Source organism: Lycium barbarum, chromosome 4, assembly GCF_019175385.1.
Source record: "Lycium barbarum isolate Lr01 chromosome 4, ASM1917538v2, whole genome shotgun sequence".
NCBI lineage: Eukaryota > Viridiplantae > Streptophyta > Magnoliopsida > Solanales > Solanaceae > Lycium > Lycium barbarum.
Genome location: NC_083340.1, coordinates 125,890,950 through 125,903,186, shown reverse-complemented (window position 1 = coordinate 125,903,186; position 12,237 = coordinate 125,890,950). Strand labels below are relative to the sequence as shown.

At 33.8% G+C, this 12,237-nt stretch overlaps 2 protein-coding genes across 2 annotated transcripts; both read left to right on the top strand.

Annotated features, from left to right (window-relative positions):
• Positions 1 to 263: 263 nt before the first annotated feature.
• On the top strand, positions 264 to 1,147 carry LOC132638564 (calcium-binding protein KRP1-like). Its single transcript, XM_060355403.1, has one exon. It carries the CDS (start codon positions 655 to 657, stop codon positions 1,012 to 1,014), a length of 360 nt encoding a protein of 119 aa, XP_060211386.1. The 5' UTR covers positions 264 to 654; the 3' UTR covers positions 1,015 to 1,147.
• Positions 1,148 to 6,936: 5,789 nt separating this feature from the next.
• Positions 6,937 to 8,957, top strand: LOC132637746 (uncharacterized). Its single transcript, XM_060354793.1, has 2 exons — positions 6,937 to 8,158; positions 8,701 to 8,957. Exons 1-2 carry the CDS (start codon positions 6,937 to 6,939, stop codon positions 8,955 to 8,957), a joined length of 1,479 nt encoding a protein of 492 aa, XP_060210776.1.
• The last annotated feature ends 3,280 nt before the right edge of the window (positions 8,958 to 12,237 follow it).

Below are 12,237 nucleotides of genomic sequence, written 5' to 3'. Positions count from 1 at the left end.
TTATCAAAGACTCATAAAAGTCTAAACTAAAGTCAACATGAAAACCTCCGGTAGGAAGCATTTTTTCTCTAATTATTTTATGATATACAAATTTAGATTAATCGGGTCAATACACTTCTTATACTTGGTATTATCAAAAAATGGAAACAAAGAAGCACGGAAGTCCCAAGTATGAAGGTTCACATTTATTGTATGAACAGAATAAATTTATCCCTATGCATATTGCAGCTAAAAGAGGACTACCATCGAAATAGGCAGGCAATTTCTTCATCAACTGCTAGGCCAAGTAAAGGCAATTTCGTGTTAATGCAATCTGTATCTTAGTTGTATATATCAAATGGCTTTTTCCTATGCCACCTTCTACGAAGCCCCTCAAAAAAATCCAATCGTTCTATACATAGTATTATCCACCAATCTTTTTTTCCAAAACACCATTGCCTTCTCTTAGAATCAATTTAATTTTTAATCCCCATACAATACAAAAAAATTGAAATTAGTTACAAATGCGTCGTTGAATTGCTCGTAGCTAACAGTTTTTTTTTTTATGATTTGTTGCTCATTCATCTTTAAATAAGAGTAACAACGGAGTTTTCTATATAGCTACAAAATTTGTCCTTCACTAATTACTGTTATTTTTGTAGTGTCCTATTTCCAATGGAAACCGCAAGGCTGAAATTTTATGATTTTTTGCCTCTTATGGCTGAAAAATTAGGTGGAGATGGTTTGATAAATGAGATGTGTAATGGTTTTCAATTATTAATGAACAAAGATAAAGGGGTCATCACATTTGAGAGCCTTAAGAAGAATTCTGCTTTGATGGGGCTTCAAGATTTGAAAGATGATGATCTTTGGAGTATGATTAAAGAAGGTGATTTTGATGGAGATGGAGTTCTCAATCAGATGGAATTTTGTGTGTTGATGTTTAGATTGAGTCCTAAGTTAATGGATCAGTTCAACTTTTTATTAGAAGAGGCTCTACAAAATGACTTCAAAGATTGTGACTTTGCATTGTAATTTTTTCTTTTCTTTTTACCTATTTTTCTAATGAGACCTTTACATTGTTGGCCCACATTTTTAAATTTTGTTCTATTTAGCCCATTTTGATATAATTTGGAATACTTAGGGAAAATACAATACTTTTTTCGTCTGTGATTATGATTTCCATTCTTTTAATGCTTAGAAACTGATTGAGAGTGATATTCATGTTTATCACCACAAATTTAACTATTAAAAGACAAATTAAAGTGAAAAAATTTAAAACTCCATGGTTGGTATTCTTCAAAGCTTGAATACTCACAAATGTGTTTGTGATTTGTTGAAGTTCGTTGGGATGTCATTTTGAAGTTGTGGTTCAAATATGAAGCTATTCGATGAAGAGTTGAGCTATTTGGTGATAGTTTCTTGGGTTGAAGTTTGTAGGAAGCGAATTGTTGATTGTTTCAGAAAGACCCTTATGTCCATGGCCCAATCGTCCCAACGAAACTCAATTTTTGCATAAGTTTGTATTATTTTGTATAATAGTATAAAAGTATGTATACATCTCCTATACACTATTATACATTTTTATATAAGGTTGATACATTGTTAAAGTAAATGTATAATATTATATAATTTTGTATATCAAGTATATAAATACTATTGCGAAGAAAAAGTTTACTGTACTGGAGAAACTAAAAATTGGATACGTGGTGTAATATGTTATGTTTGGCTATATATTCTTAAAAAATTCCCTTTTTTTTTTTGGTCTGATGTAACACGGCGTCCTTTCCTATTTCATCTAACATTTAAAAAATAATATACAGACAGGTGCAGCAAATATGAACAAGATTTGATGTGTACACACTCTTGTTCAGCAATTTTTATTGTCTATTGACTTATGGCTAGTTCTAGTTGTACCATCAAGTGCCCGAGGGTGGTTGCGGTGGTGATGATAGCAGCTCAGATGGAGAGGACGAGGCCCAGAGTTCAGCTCGACTTAAGGAAAATACAATACTTTTTTTTGCTGTGATTATGATTTCCATTCTTTTAATGCTTAGAAACTGATTGAGAGTGATATCCATGTTTATCATTACAAATTTAAATATTAATAGGCAAATTAAAGTGAAAATTTTTACATCCCATGGTTGGTATTCTTAAAAGCTTGAATACTCACAAATGAGTTTGTGATTTGTTGAAGTTCGTCGGGATGCCATTTGAAGTTGTGGTTCAAATATGAAGCTATTCGATGAAGATTTGAGTTATTTGGTGATATTTTACTGGGTTGAAGTTTGTAGGAAGCACGCCCAATTTTTATATAAGTTTGTATATTATTGTATAATTTTGTATAACTATATAAAAACGTGTATACATGTCCTATACACAATTATACAATTTTAGATAAGATTGATACATTATATAAATTAAGTGTATAATATTGTATAATCTTGTACATCGGATCTCTAATAAGTGTATAATATTGTATAATCTTGTACATCGGATATATAAACACTGTTGCGGAAAAAAAAAGTTTATTATACAATTGTCAACTTAAAATATGGCCTACCAGGCGTAATATGTTATGTTTGGCCGTATATTTTTAAAAAGTTCCCCTTTTATTTTGTATGACGTAAAGTTGTAAACAGGTCGTCCTTTCCTATTTCATCTAACATTTAAAAATAATATACAGAAAGAAGCAGCAGATGTGAACAAAATTGATGTGTCCACACTCTTGTAGTCTTGTTCAGCAATTTTTTTATGGTCTATGGACTTATAGCTAGCTCTAATTGTACCATCAAGTGAAGACTACCACGGATTTACAACGAAAAAAATATCTTATACTATAAGCTCGTGTTATAGATTAGGGAGTTGTTTAGTAGCACTATTGTATCATGTTTGACTTCGTTGTTCGACTGAGAAAACATCTACAGCGACTAACAGTATTGTTTAATTTCGGTAAATGTGTATTTGGTGTTTACATCTATCCAATAAATATATAACACGTCTTTGCAAACATGGCTATAATTGAATCATAATTAAGTAATTCGCATTCTCACCTTAATTTACTTCCTAATCATGATAAATTAACATAATTTGATATAAACATCCGATGCAGATAAATTTTTAACGTTCAATTTCTATGGACGGTGATTGGTGAGAGCTAGTTTTTATACACACATCCATTACTTTATCTCATGGTTAATTAATACTATATATTTTTTCTAATTTATTATTTAATTATAATAAATTTATTCATCCGATATAAACATCGAACGTGAATAAGGTTTTCTTTTAAAACAAACTATCAATCACGAAAAAATCTATCATTTCAAGGTCACTGTTAATTAATACTAGTACTTTACAACAATGTATGTGTGCATTGAAGCTTTAAAATCGTGGAGGGTATATTCATCACCTCTACTCAAGGTTTACAGTAACTCAATGAACGCATAAAATCTATTTTTACGAATATCCTAATACTGTCAGCTAAAAACGTCCGAACAACTTGCTACAAAACTGCCGAGCAAGGATAAAGATACGATAAGTGAATACATAATTTCGAGTGTAAATCTGCAAGGACCAAAAATCAGAAAATGACAGATCGTCATACGGAAAAAAGAGAGCAAGAAATAGAAACGACGCAACGAAAAAGAAACTATACGACATCTGATTAATATGAATTCCCATTTTAGTTTTATTATATAACTATGATAAATTGATAGTATCATTTAATGTAAATATTGATTGTCGAGTTTTTTTCCGCTCAGGAGTGTTAGGATAATAAGGTTTGTTAATGCTTGAAAGGATTTAAACCAAAATCTCTAGAATGCTATACTTGAATGGAGTCATACTCATAGACATGGTAAATGGCCAAGTCCGGTCTGATTTGGACGGGTAATTGGAACTTTTGACCCTATTTTGTGTTGGTCTTTAATTTTTGTCTCTCATAACAAACAATTTTTTTGTGAGGCATAAAATTTATACTTTTTCACATCATAATATTCCAGAAGTCATGTTCTGCATGACTTTTCCCCTAAGAGAACTTATGTTCTGCTAGGCATAAGTTCGTTGCTAAAGAGCAAAAATGAAAGACCGGCTCATTTGATGAACAAAAATTAGAGACCAATAATTTGAAGGACAAAACGTGCAATTTCTTCGTATTGGACCAGGAACAAGATCGATACTGGGCCGTTGTGGAGCTGGTTACCAAATGGTTGGATAGAAAAGGAAAAGAGGCTGAATTTGGAAATGCTCTCGACAAAATTTGAGATTCTATCTCACTTTGGGGGTATATGTATTGAAAGGAAAGGAAGAGCTGTTTTTTTTTCTTTTCAATAGCAAAGAGGATCCCTCTTACTAAAGTTACCTAAATTCAGAGAAGAAAACCTGAGTAAAACAAAAAATAAAAGAATAGTATTTGGTTGCGAGGAAAAGTATTTTCTAATTGTTTCATATTTGATTGATAATTTTTTTTTGGAAAATATTTTCTTTCGGAGAACAAGTTTTTTAAAATGAGAATATTGACTTCCCTAGTGCGTCCGAAAACAAGTTTCACACATTCCACCGTGATGGCGTCCTCCCCACCCTCCAACACACCCACCTCCACCCCCATCCCCCAACTCCATCCCATGATGTTTGCCTAAATTATAATCAAAATTTCTTGGGACAAGATTTTTGTCTTACTAATCAAAAACAAGAAAATAAGTAAGAAAATCACTATTTTCTAGGAAAATTAAAAAAAATGTTTTCCTTCCCACCAAACGCAAGCCATAGTTATGTTTGTTTAAAGTATTAATCTTTAGTACCCAATAATTAGCCTATCTTCGCATAAAGTTAATAAAAATGACTTAATGCATCAAGGTCGAAAAATACCTTTCAACGAGGGTCAATTTTTTTTGTGATGGCCTCATTCAGATCTTTCATTTGGACTCTTTTTTCTGAAAAGGCTGCTTGAAGAAAAAAGGAAATTATGTCTGGTAAGTTGTTAGCTTCTACTTTAAAGTAGACAGGATCCAAACCCACGAAAATTGAGGGGAAGTGTTAGTTTGTATTTAGGATCCTATTGAAAGAATATTTGAAGTCCATAAAAGATTTTTATTATGTTCCAAACGAGTTCACTTGGTATGGATCATTGGTTTAGATTAGCGTTTTCTTGGAAGAAATTCACAAATAGGCGGTCAACCCACAACAAAGTTTTTAGTGATCCGCTCCCACTAATAGTTAACATTTGTGCCAAACCAGCTAGTAGTTAATGCTCATACTTGACTTGCTGATATTTCAGCAATGAGATACATGTTCAATCACCTCTTTCTTCATCCTTTTCCTCCTACACAACTCCCGAATGTCTTGATACATCTTTGTAGTGTTAAAGCTAGCTAATGAATAAGCTAGCTAAGTGGGTGTGAATGAGAAATGGAGGGAAAATGAAATTTAAGGAAAGTTCTTTTTGGAAAGAAGCTTTGTACCACATTGGTAGTAGAAAGAAAGAGTTGTGTGATTATATATGAAAACACTTCTTTTAGCTCTTAAAGAGTTGAGAAGAGGGACTCCCCTCGCGTCATCGTTGTCATTCGACTCGGCTTCAGATTTGGTCAAATGATCTAATTGATTGATTTTTAGACCAAATTTATTTTAAATTAAAATTCACAGAATGTTTTTTCTTTCCCAACCCTTTTCCGAACAGACACCACACCTGTTTTGAACAGGTATTTCGTGGCTATAAATACATAGGCAATGCCTCATTTTTCTGCATTCTGAAATTCTGAAAATACTCTCTGCATACTTTCTGCATTCTGCATACTTGTACAAACAAAAAACTAAGTCAGTGTCGTGTGTGATTTGTTGCCATCTTTGGGTTCGCATGAAGTCAAAGGCGTTTGAGGTACCGTTACATCTTTGACGGGTTTATCCGTTTTATCCTGGGAGGAAGTAATCCTTAACCTCGGGTACTTGAGGGGATTAAATTCCTTAAGGACACACGGTGAATTCTGTGGACTCTGATATTTATTTTCTGAATAGTTTTATCGTTTTTAGTTTCTGGTTTACTATTTTCGTCACTTTCTTTTCTCAGTTTATTGAGATATTATTTTCTGCTTTCAACATTATTTTACTAACAACGTTTATTATTTTGAGCACAGATTGGACAACAATCTTAAGGAATTTACTATATATATATATATATTTTTTTTTTCTGTGTTCATTTCTACTTCTAAGTTGCTACTCAATTTAAAGAATATAAAAACTTTATTGAGTTAGTAAATTCGGTTTAAAGAATGTCAAAACTTTGCCGAAGTTAGTAAATGGAGTTGGTTTGAACAAATAAAATCTTCGATGATTTTCATTGTTTCTAAGAAATAAAAGTGTTTTTATAGAAATAAAAGTACTCTTTCCAGAAATAAAAAAGTTACTCTTTTCTGAAATAAAAGGTACTTTTCAAGAAAAAAAATCACTTTTTTGGAGACTAAAATCTTCAGATTTTCTACTCCAGTTTGAGACTAAAGTTTTCGTAACTTTCTACTCATTTGGAGACTAAAGTCTTTGGATTTTCTACTCTGGTATTGAGATTAAAGTTTTCATAACTTTCTACTCAATTGTTTACTCAATTTGAAGATATAAAAACTTCATCGAGTATATATAAGTTTGTGCATTCGGTTCGAAGATATAAAAACTTCACCGATTTTTAATCCTGTTTATGTTTTTCCAAACAGAAATGGGAGACCAAACTGCAAATGTGACTGCTACTGGTACTGGAACAACAACCCCTGTCATTGGCTTTACGAGCAATGTTGCTAGTTCTAGTCGTTCTGCTCCGGCACCGCAACCGGCGAAGAAACCCGAAAAATTTGCTAGAATTAATTTTAAAGGATGGCAACAGAGAATTTTTTTTCTATTTGACCACCCTGAGTTTGCAAAGGTTCATAAGGGAAGATGCTCCAGTTCCTGAAGAAGGAGTACCGGACAATGAGCGCTTCGTGGTTATCGAGGCTTGGAAGCATTCAGAATTTTTGTGCAAGAACTACATCCTTAGTGGTAGAGGATGATTTGTACAATGTCTACAGTACTGCAAAGACTTCAAAAGAGTTATGGGATGCTCTCGAGAAGAAGTATAAAACTGAAGACGCGTGTTTGAAAAAGTTTGTAGTTGCAAAATTTTTGGACTATAAAATGATGGACAATAAATCTGTCGGAACTCAAGTCCAAGAGCTTCAAGTCCTTATCCATGATCTCCTTGCTGAAGGTATAATTCGTGTTAATACGTTTATTGCAAGTATTAATTATACCATTACTTACAAGTTTAATATTGTAGGAATGATAATTAATGAGGCGTTTCAAGTGGTTGCTATGATTGAAAAATTGCCTCCTTCGTGGAGAGATTTTAAAAAACTACCTGAAACACAAATGCAAGGAAATGACGCTCGAAGATCTTGTGATTCGTCAAAGATCGAGGAAGATAACAAAGCTGCAGAGAGGAAGGTTCGCAGTAATTCAACAATATCAGGTGCAAATATCGTTGAGACTGCTCAACCGAAGTCCAGCAAGAGGAAGAAATCATCCGGGCCGGCGAACAATTCTAAGAAGAAAAAGTTCAAAGGAGAAAATTTCAAAGGAGACTGGTACAATTGTGGCAAGACTGGACATAAATCTGTAGATTGTCGTGCCCACAAGAACCAGAAGAAGAAAAATCAAGCAAACATAATTGAGAAGAATGAAGAAGAGGAGGAATTGTGTGCAATGTTCTCCGAATGCAGTTTGGTTGGAAATCCAACAGATTGGTGGATTGATTCTGGCGCTACACGCGATGTCTGCTCCAATAAAGAGATGTTTATCTCATATGCTCCTGCAGGGCCCGAAGAAACAATCTTTATGGGAAATTCCGCAACAGCTAAGGTTGAAGGCGCTGGGAATATTACTCTCAAAATGACTTTGGGCAAGACATTGACTTTGAAGAATGTTCTCCATGTTCCAGAAATCAGAAAGAACTTAGTTTCTACCGGACTTCTAGTGAAGAACAGTTTTAAGTGTGTTTATGTATCCGACAAAGTTGTTATAAGTAAGAACGATATGTACATGGGAAAAGGTTACCTCACCGAGGGCCTTCTCAAACTTAATGTAATTGCTATCAATAATAATAAAGTTGAGGTTTCGTCTTACTTGCTTGAGTCAGATTCTTTATGGCATGAACGTTTGGGACATGTTAATTATAAAAATTTGCGGAAAATGATCAACTTGGAAGTATTGCCTAAGTTTGAATGCAACAAATAAAAATGTCAAATTTGTGTTGAGTCTAAATAGTCTAAGCATCCTTACAACTCCGTTGAAAGGAAAACTAATCCGTCAGACTTAATTCATACGGACATTTGTGATATGAAGTCAATACCATCTCGCGGTGGAAAGAAATATTTCATAACTTTTATTGACGATTGTACGCGATATTGCTATGTTTACTTACTTAATAGTAAAGATGAAGCAATAGATGCATTTAAGCAATATAAAAACGAGGTTGAAACACAACTCGACAAGAAGATCAAAATGATACGAAGTGATAGGGGCGGTGAATATGAATCTCCTTTCGAAGAAGTGTGTTTGGAATATGGCATTATTCATCAAACAATTGTCCCCTACATGCCACAATCCAATGGGATTGCGGAAAGAAAGAATCGAACTTTAAAGGAGATGATGAATGCTTTATTGATAAGTTCTGGACATCTACATCCTTTGGATCAGATTTTCTGACATTTTTGTTAGAAAATGAGCCTCAAAATTTTAAAGAAGCTATAACGTCTTCGGAAGCTCAATATTGGAAAGAGGCAGTCAATGGTGAAATTGAATCCATATTAAACAACCATACATGGGAGTTGGTTGATCTTCCACCCGAGAACAAACCTTTAGGTTCCAAATGGATATTCAAAAGGAAGATGAAAGATGATGGTACTATTGACAAATATAAGGTAAGACTTGTTGTCAAAGGATTCAGACAATGAGAAGGTCTTGATTATTTTGACACATACTCACCGGTAACAAGAATAACATCTATTCGAGTGTTAATATCTTTAGCCGCTGTGTATGGACTTGAAATCCATCAAATGGACGTTAAGACAACTTTCTTAAATGGAGATTTAGATGAAGAAATCTACATGGAACAACCCGAAGGATTTGAAGTTCCCGGGAAAGAAAAGAAAGTATGTCGACTTGTTAAGTCTCTGTATGGACTAAAACAAGCACCCAAACAATGGCATGCAAAATTTGATCAAACGATGTTGGCCAATGGATTCAAGATTAATGAGTGTGATAAATGTGTTTACATCAAGAAGACTCTGATCATATAGTCATTGTTTGTTTGTATGTTGATGACATGTTGATAATGAGTAAAGACATTGTCGACATAAATGCTGCCAAGCGTATGTTAGCTAGCAAATTTGATATGAAAGACTTAGGAGTTTCCGATTTAATTTTAGGAATTAAGATCCACAAGACTCCTCAAGGTCTAGCTCAGTCTCAGTCGCATTACATTGAAAGATTACTTGAGAAGTTCAAGTATTTAGATTTCAAAACTGCAAAAACTCCAATTGACGTAAACCTTGCTCTTGTAAAGAACAAAGGTGAAAGTGAGTGTCAATTGGGCTATGCTAGGGTATTGGGAAGTTTAATGTACATCATGAATTGTACGCGACCAGATATAGCTTGTGCTATAAGCAAACTAAGTCGGTACACGAGTAATCCTAACCAAACGCATTGGATGGCAATGAAACGAGTTCTTGGATATTTATAACATACCCACAACTTTGCCTTGCATTACAATAAATATCCCGCAGTTATTGAAGGATATAGTGATGCTAATTGGATCATCGGATCAACAGAATTCAAATCCATGAGTGGATATGTATTCACGATTGGTGGAGGAGCGGTGTCTTGGAAGTCGTCCAAACAGACATGTATTGCTCGCTCAACAATGGAGTCTGAGTTCATAGCTTTAGACAAAGCCGGTGAATAAGCTAAATGGCTCCGGAATTTCTTAGAAGATATTCCTTTCTGGCCCAAACCTGTGGCACCTATTGTTGACACCTGATTTTTAACCTCCCGTGATTTATTTTATTTACTCAAGGTCCTTGGATAATAAATAAGATAATTTTGCACACTCGTAAAAAATTCTGAATAATTTTAACATTTTTTACTTCCATAAATTAATTGGGGCTCCTTCAAAGCTTTATTAATTATTCAGAAATTTATCAGCATTTTACAATATTTTCTATAATTCACCAGTAGCAGAACAAATACCAAAGTAAGACTACACTTACTTTGGTTAAATTAAATACCAAAGTAAGGCTACACTTGCAAATAGTTAATTGCGAGGATATTTATGCAATTAATTACAAAGATTGGCCATAATTGCAGTCTTTATTTAATTGAGGGTCAATTTGAGGCTATTTTTGCAAAATAGGTTTTGAAACTCTTTTAATTTTATTATGTCTTCATTCGACCTCGTTTTAATTATTTCTTTTTATGATTACGTGCCTTAAACAACGACCTATTTTACTAAAATTCCTGTGTTACCCCTACGAGCCCATGTTCACTATATATGCGCATATATACACCTTTGATATACAAATAGAATTTTTCTAATTAAAAAAAAATGGGGGCTAGGTCCAGCCCATTAAGGGCTGACCCGGCCCAACCGAGTTATAATACTCCTTCGGCATAACACAAAAATAAAGAAGGGGTCATTTGTTATTTTCAAAACAGCCCCTATAAGGTACAATCCATGTATTTGTGTTTATTTTACTCTGTTTTACAGTTGTAGGAAATGATTACAGCCATTGATTGTCGTATGCCTTGAATCTGAGCCCTTCATCCGTGGATCTAGACTTAAACTTGTAAAAATAGGAGAGTCCCACATCGTTGGTTGTAGTCTCAAGAGCATTTTTGGGGTTTCTATAAACAGAAAACCCCATTCACGAAGAAAAGAGGTCGGAATATTAAGAAATTAGGGATTTAAAATATTAGTCCTTAAAAGTTGGATTTTTTCTCAAAAGTTTTAAGGTTCTTTCGATTTTGCTCGAAAACCTAGTCTCTAAATTTTAGTTCTTTGTTATTTTTCGTTGCTGGGCTTGTGTTTGGAGAGAGGATCTTCCCAAATTCACGTTTGGTCTTGGCCGTGTCCAAAAAAGGTAAACTTTGCTCTTATTATTTCCTTTTTTTAGTTTCAGTTGTTTTCCATGTATGTTCCTGTTATTTTTAGTAATATGTGCTTTTGTTATTTTTAGTAATTTGTGGTTTGGTTCTTGTTACGTTGTGAACTCAGTGTTTCTTCATTTGGTTATTTGTGCTTTTTTTTCTAGTTTAATTTCTTTAGTTTCTGTTATTGCTATTCCAAATAGTTTATGGATCTTGGGTTTGTTAGTTGGGGATTTAGTTTTTTTTTTCTTTTTACTTTCTGTAACCTATGTTCCCCCGTAGTGTGCTATTATTTAGTATGAATTGTTGGCTCACGAATTGATCACTTGCACCAGCTTTTCCTAGTTCAGATTAAGTATCACTTAGTCACTTAATTCATAGGTTTAACTGTCTAAGATGGTTTTGAAGTAAAAAAGAAGAGGGTGCCTTACTTGTAAACTGTTTGCAAACTATTTGATCATGTGATTCCAGTGTGAAATTTAGTCATGTTGTGACTTGTTTTGATGAAGTTGATTGTTTAGAAACTTGCATTAGTTGTCTGAGATTGGCTAGTAGTCAAAGGGTGATCACTGGGATTGAATTTGTCATTTCAGAGGCATTGGATGTTTTCAGGACTTTGTCTCTTGCCTGTACAACTTTAAAAAAATAAATATAGAACTGGAACTTGCATCACTTTGTGATAGTTTATTGGGCAGGATTTCACTAGTAGATGGTTAAGTAAATGGATTGCATTCTTTTCAAAAGGGTCAACATGGTTCTTTGAAACTGTTTGGATAACCTTTGGTTCTGTTAACTTGTACTGCATTACATTTGATTGTTTTCCTGTAAAAAGGGAGTTTTCAAAGTAAAGGATGAGGCTAGGAAAAGGGCTAAGTTCAAAAGGTTCTGCTGTTTGATTTTCTCTGTCTGGTTTAGTCTGCTTAGTCCTAGTTTGCTCTCTCTTATTATCTTTTGAAAATTTGCTCTGTAGTCAAGTGTTAGTTTCTATCACTAAATCCCCTTTTGCAGTTTCTGTTTCTTTCAAACTTTAGTTAAGGGCCTTCTTTGTATAAGTCTGGTATTGATGGAATAGTGTTAAATGATTGAAAA

Excerpts from the sequence above, each read along its gene's own strand:
- LOC132638564 (XM_060355403.1), top strand. The coding sequence starts at position 655 with ATGGAAACCGCAAGGCTGAAATTTTATGATTTTTTGCCTCTTATGGCT.
- LOC132637746 (XM_060354793.1), top strand. The coding sequence starts at position 6,937 with ATGAGCGCTTCGTGGTTATCGAGGCTTGGAAGCATTCAGAATTTTTGT. Across the intron at positions 8,159-8,700 it reads AGATTCTTTATGGCATGAAC|ATTTTCTGACATTTTTGTTA; the intron begins GTTTGGGACATG and ends CCTTTGGATCAG.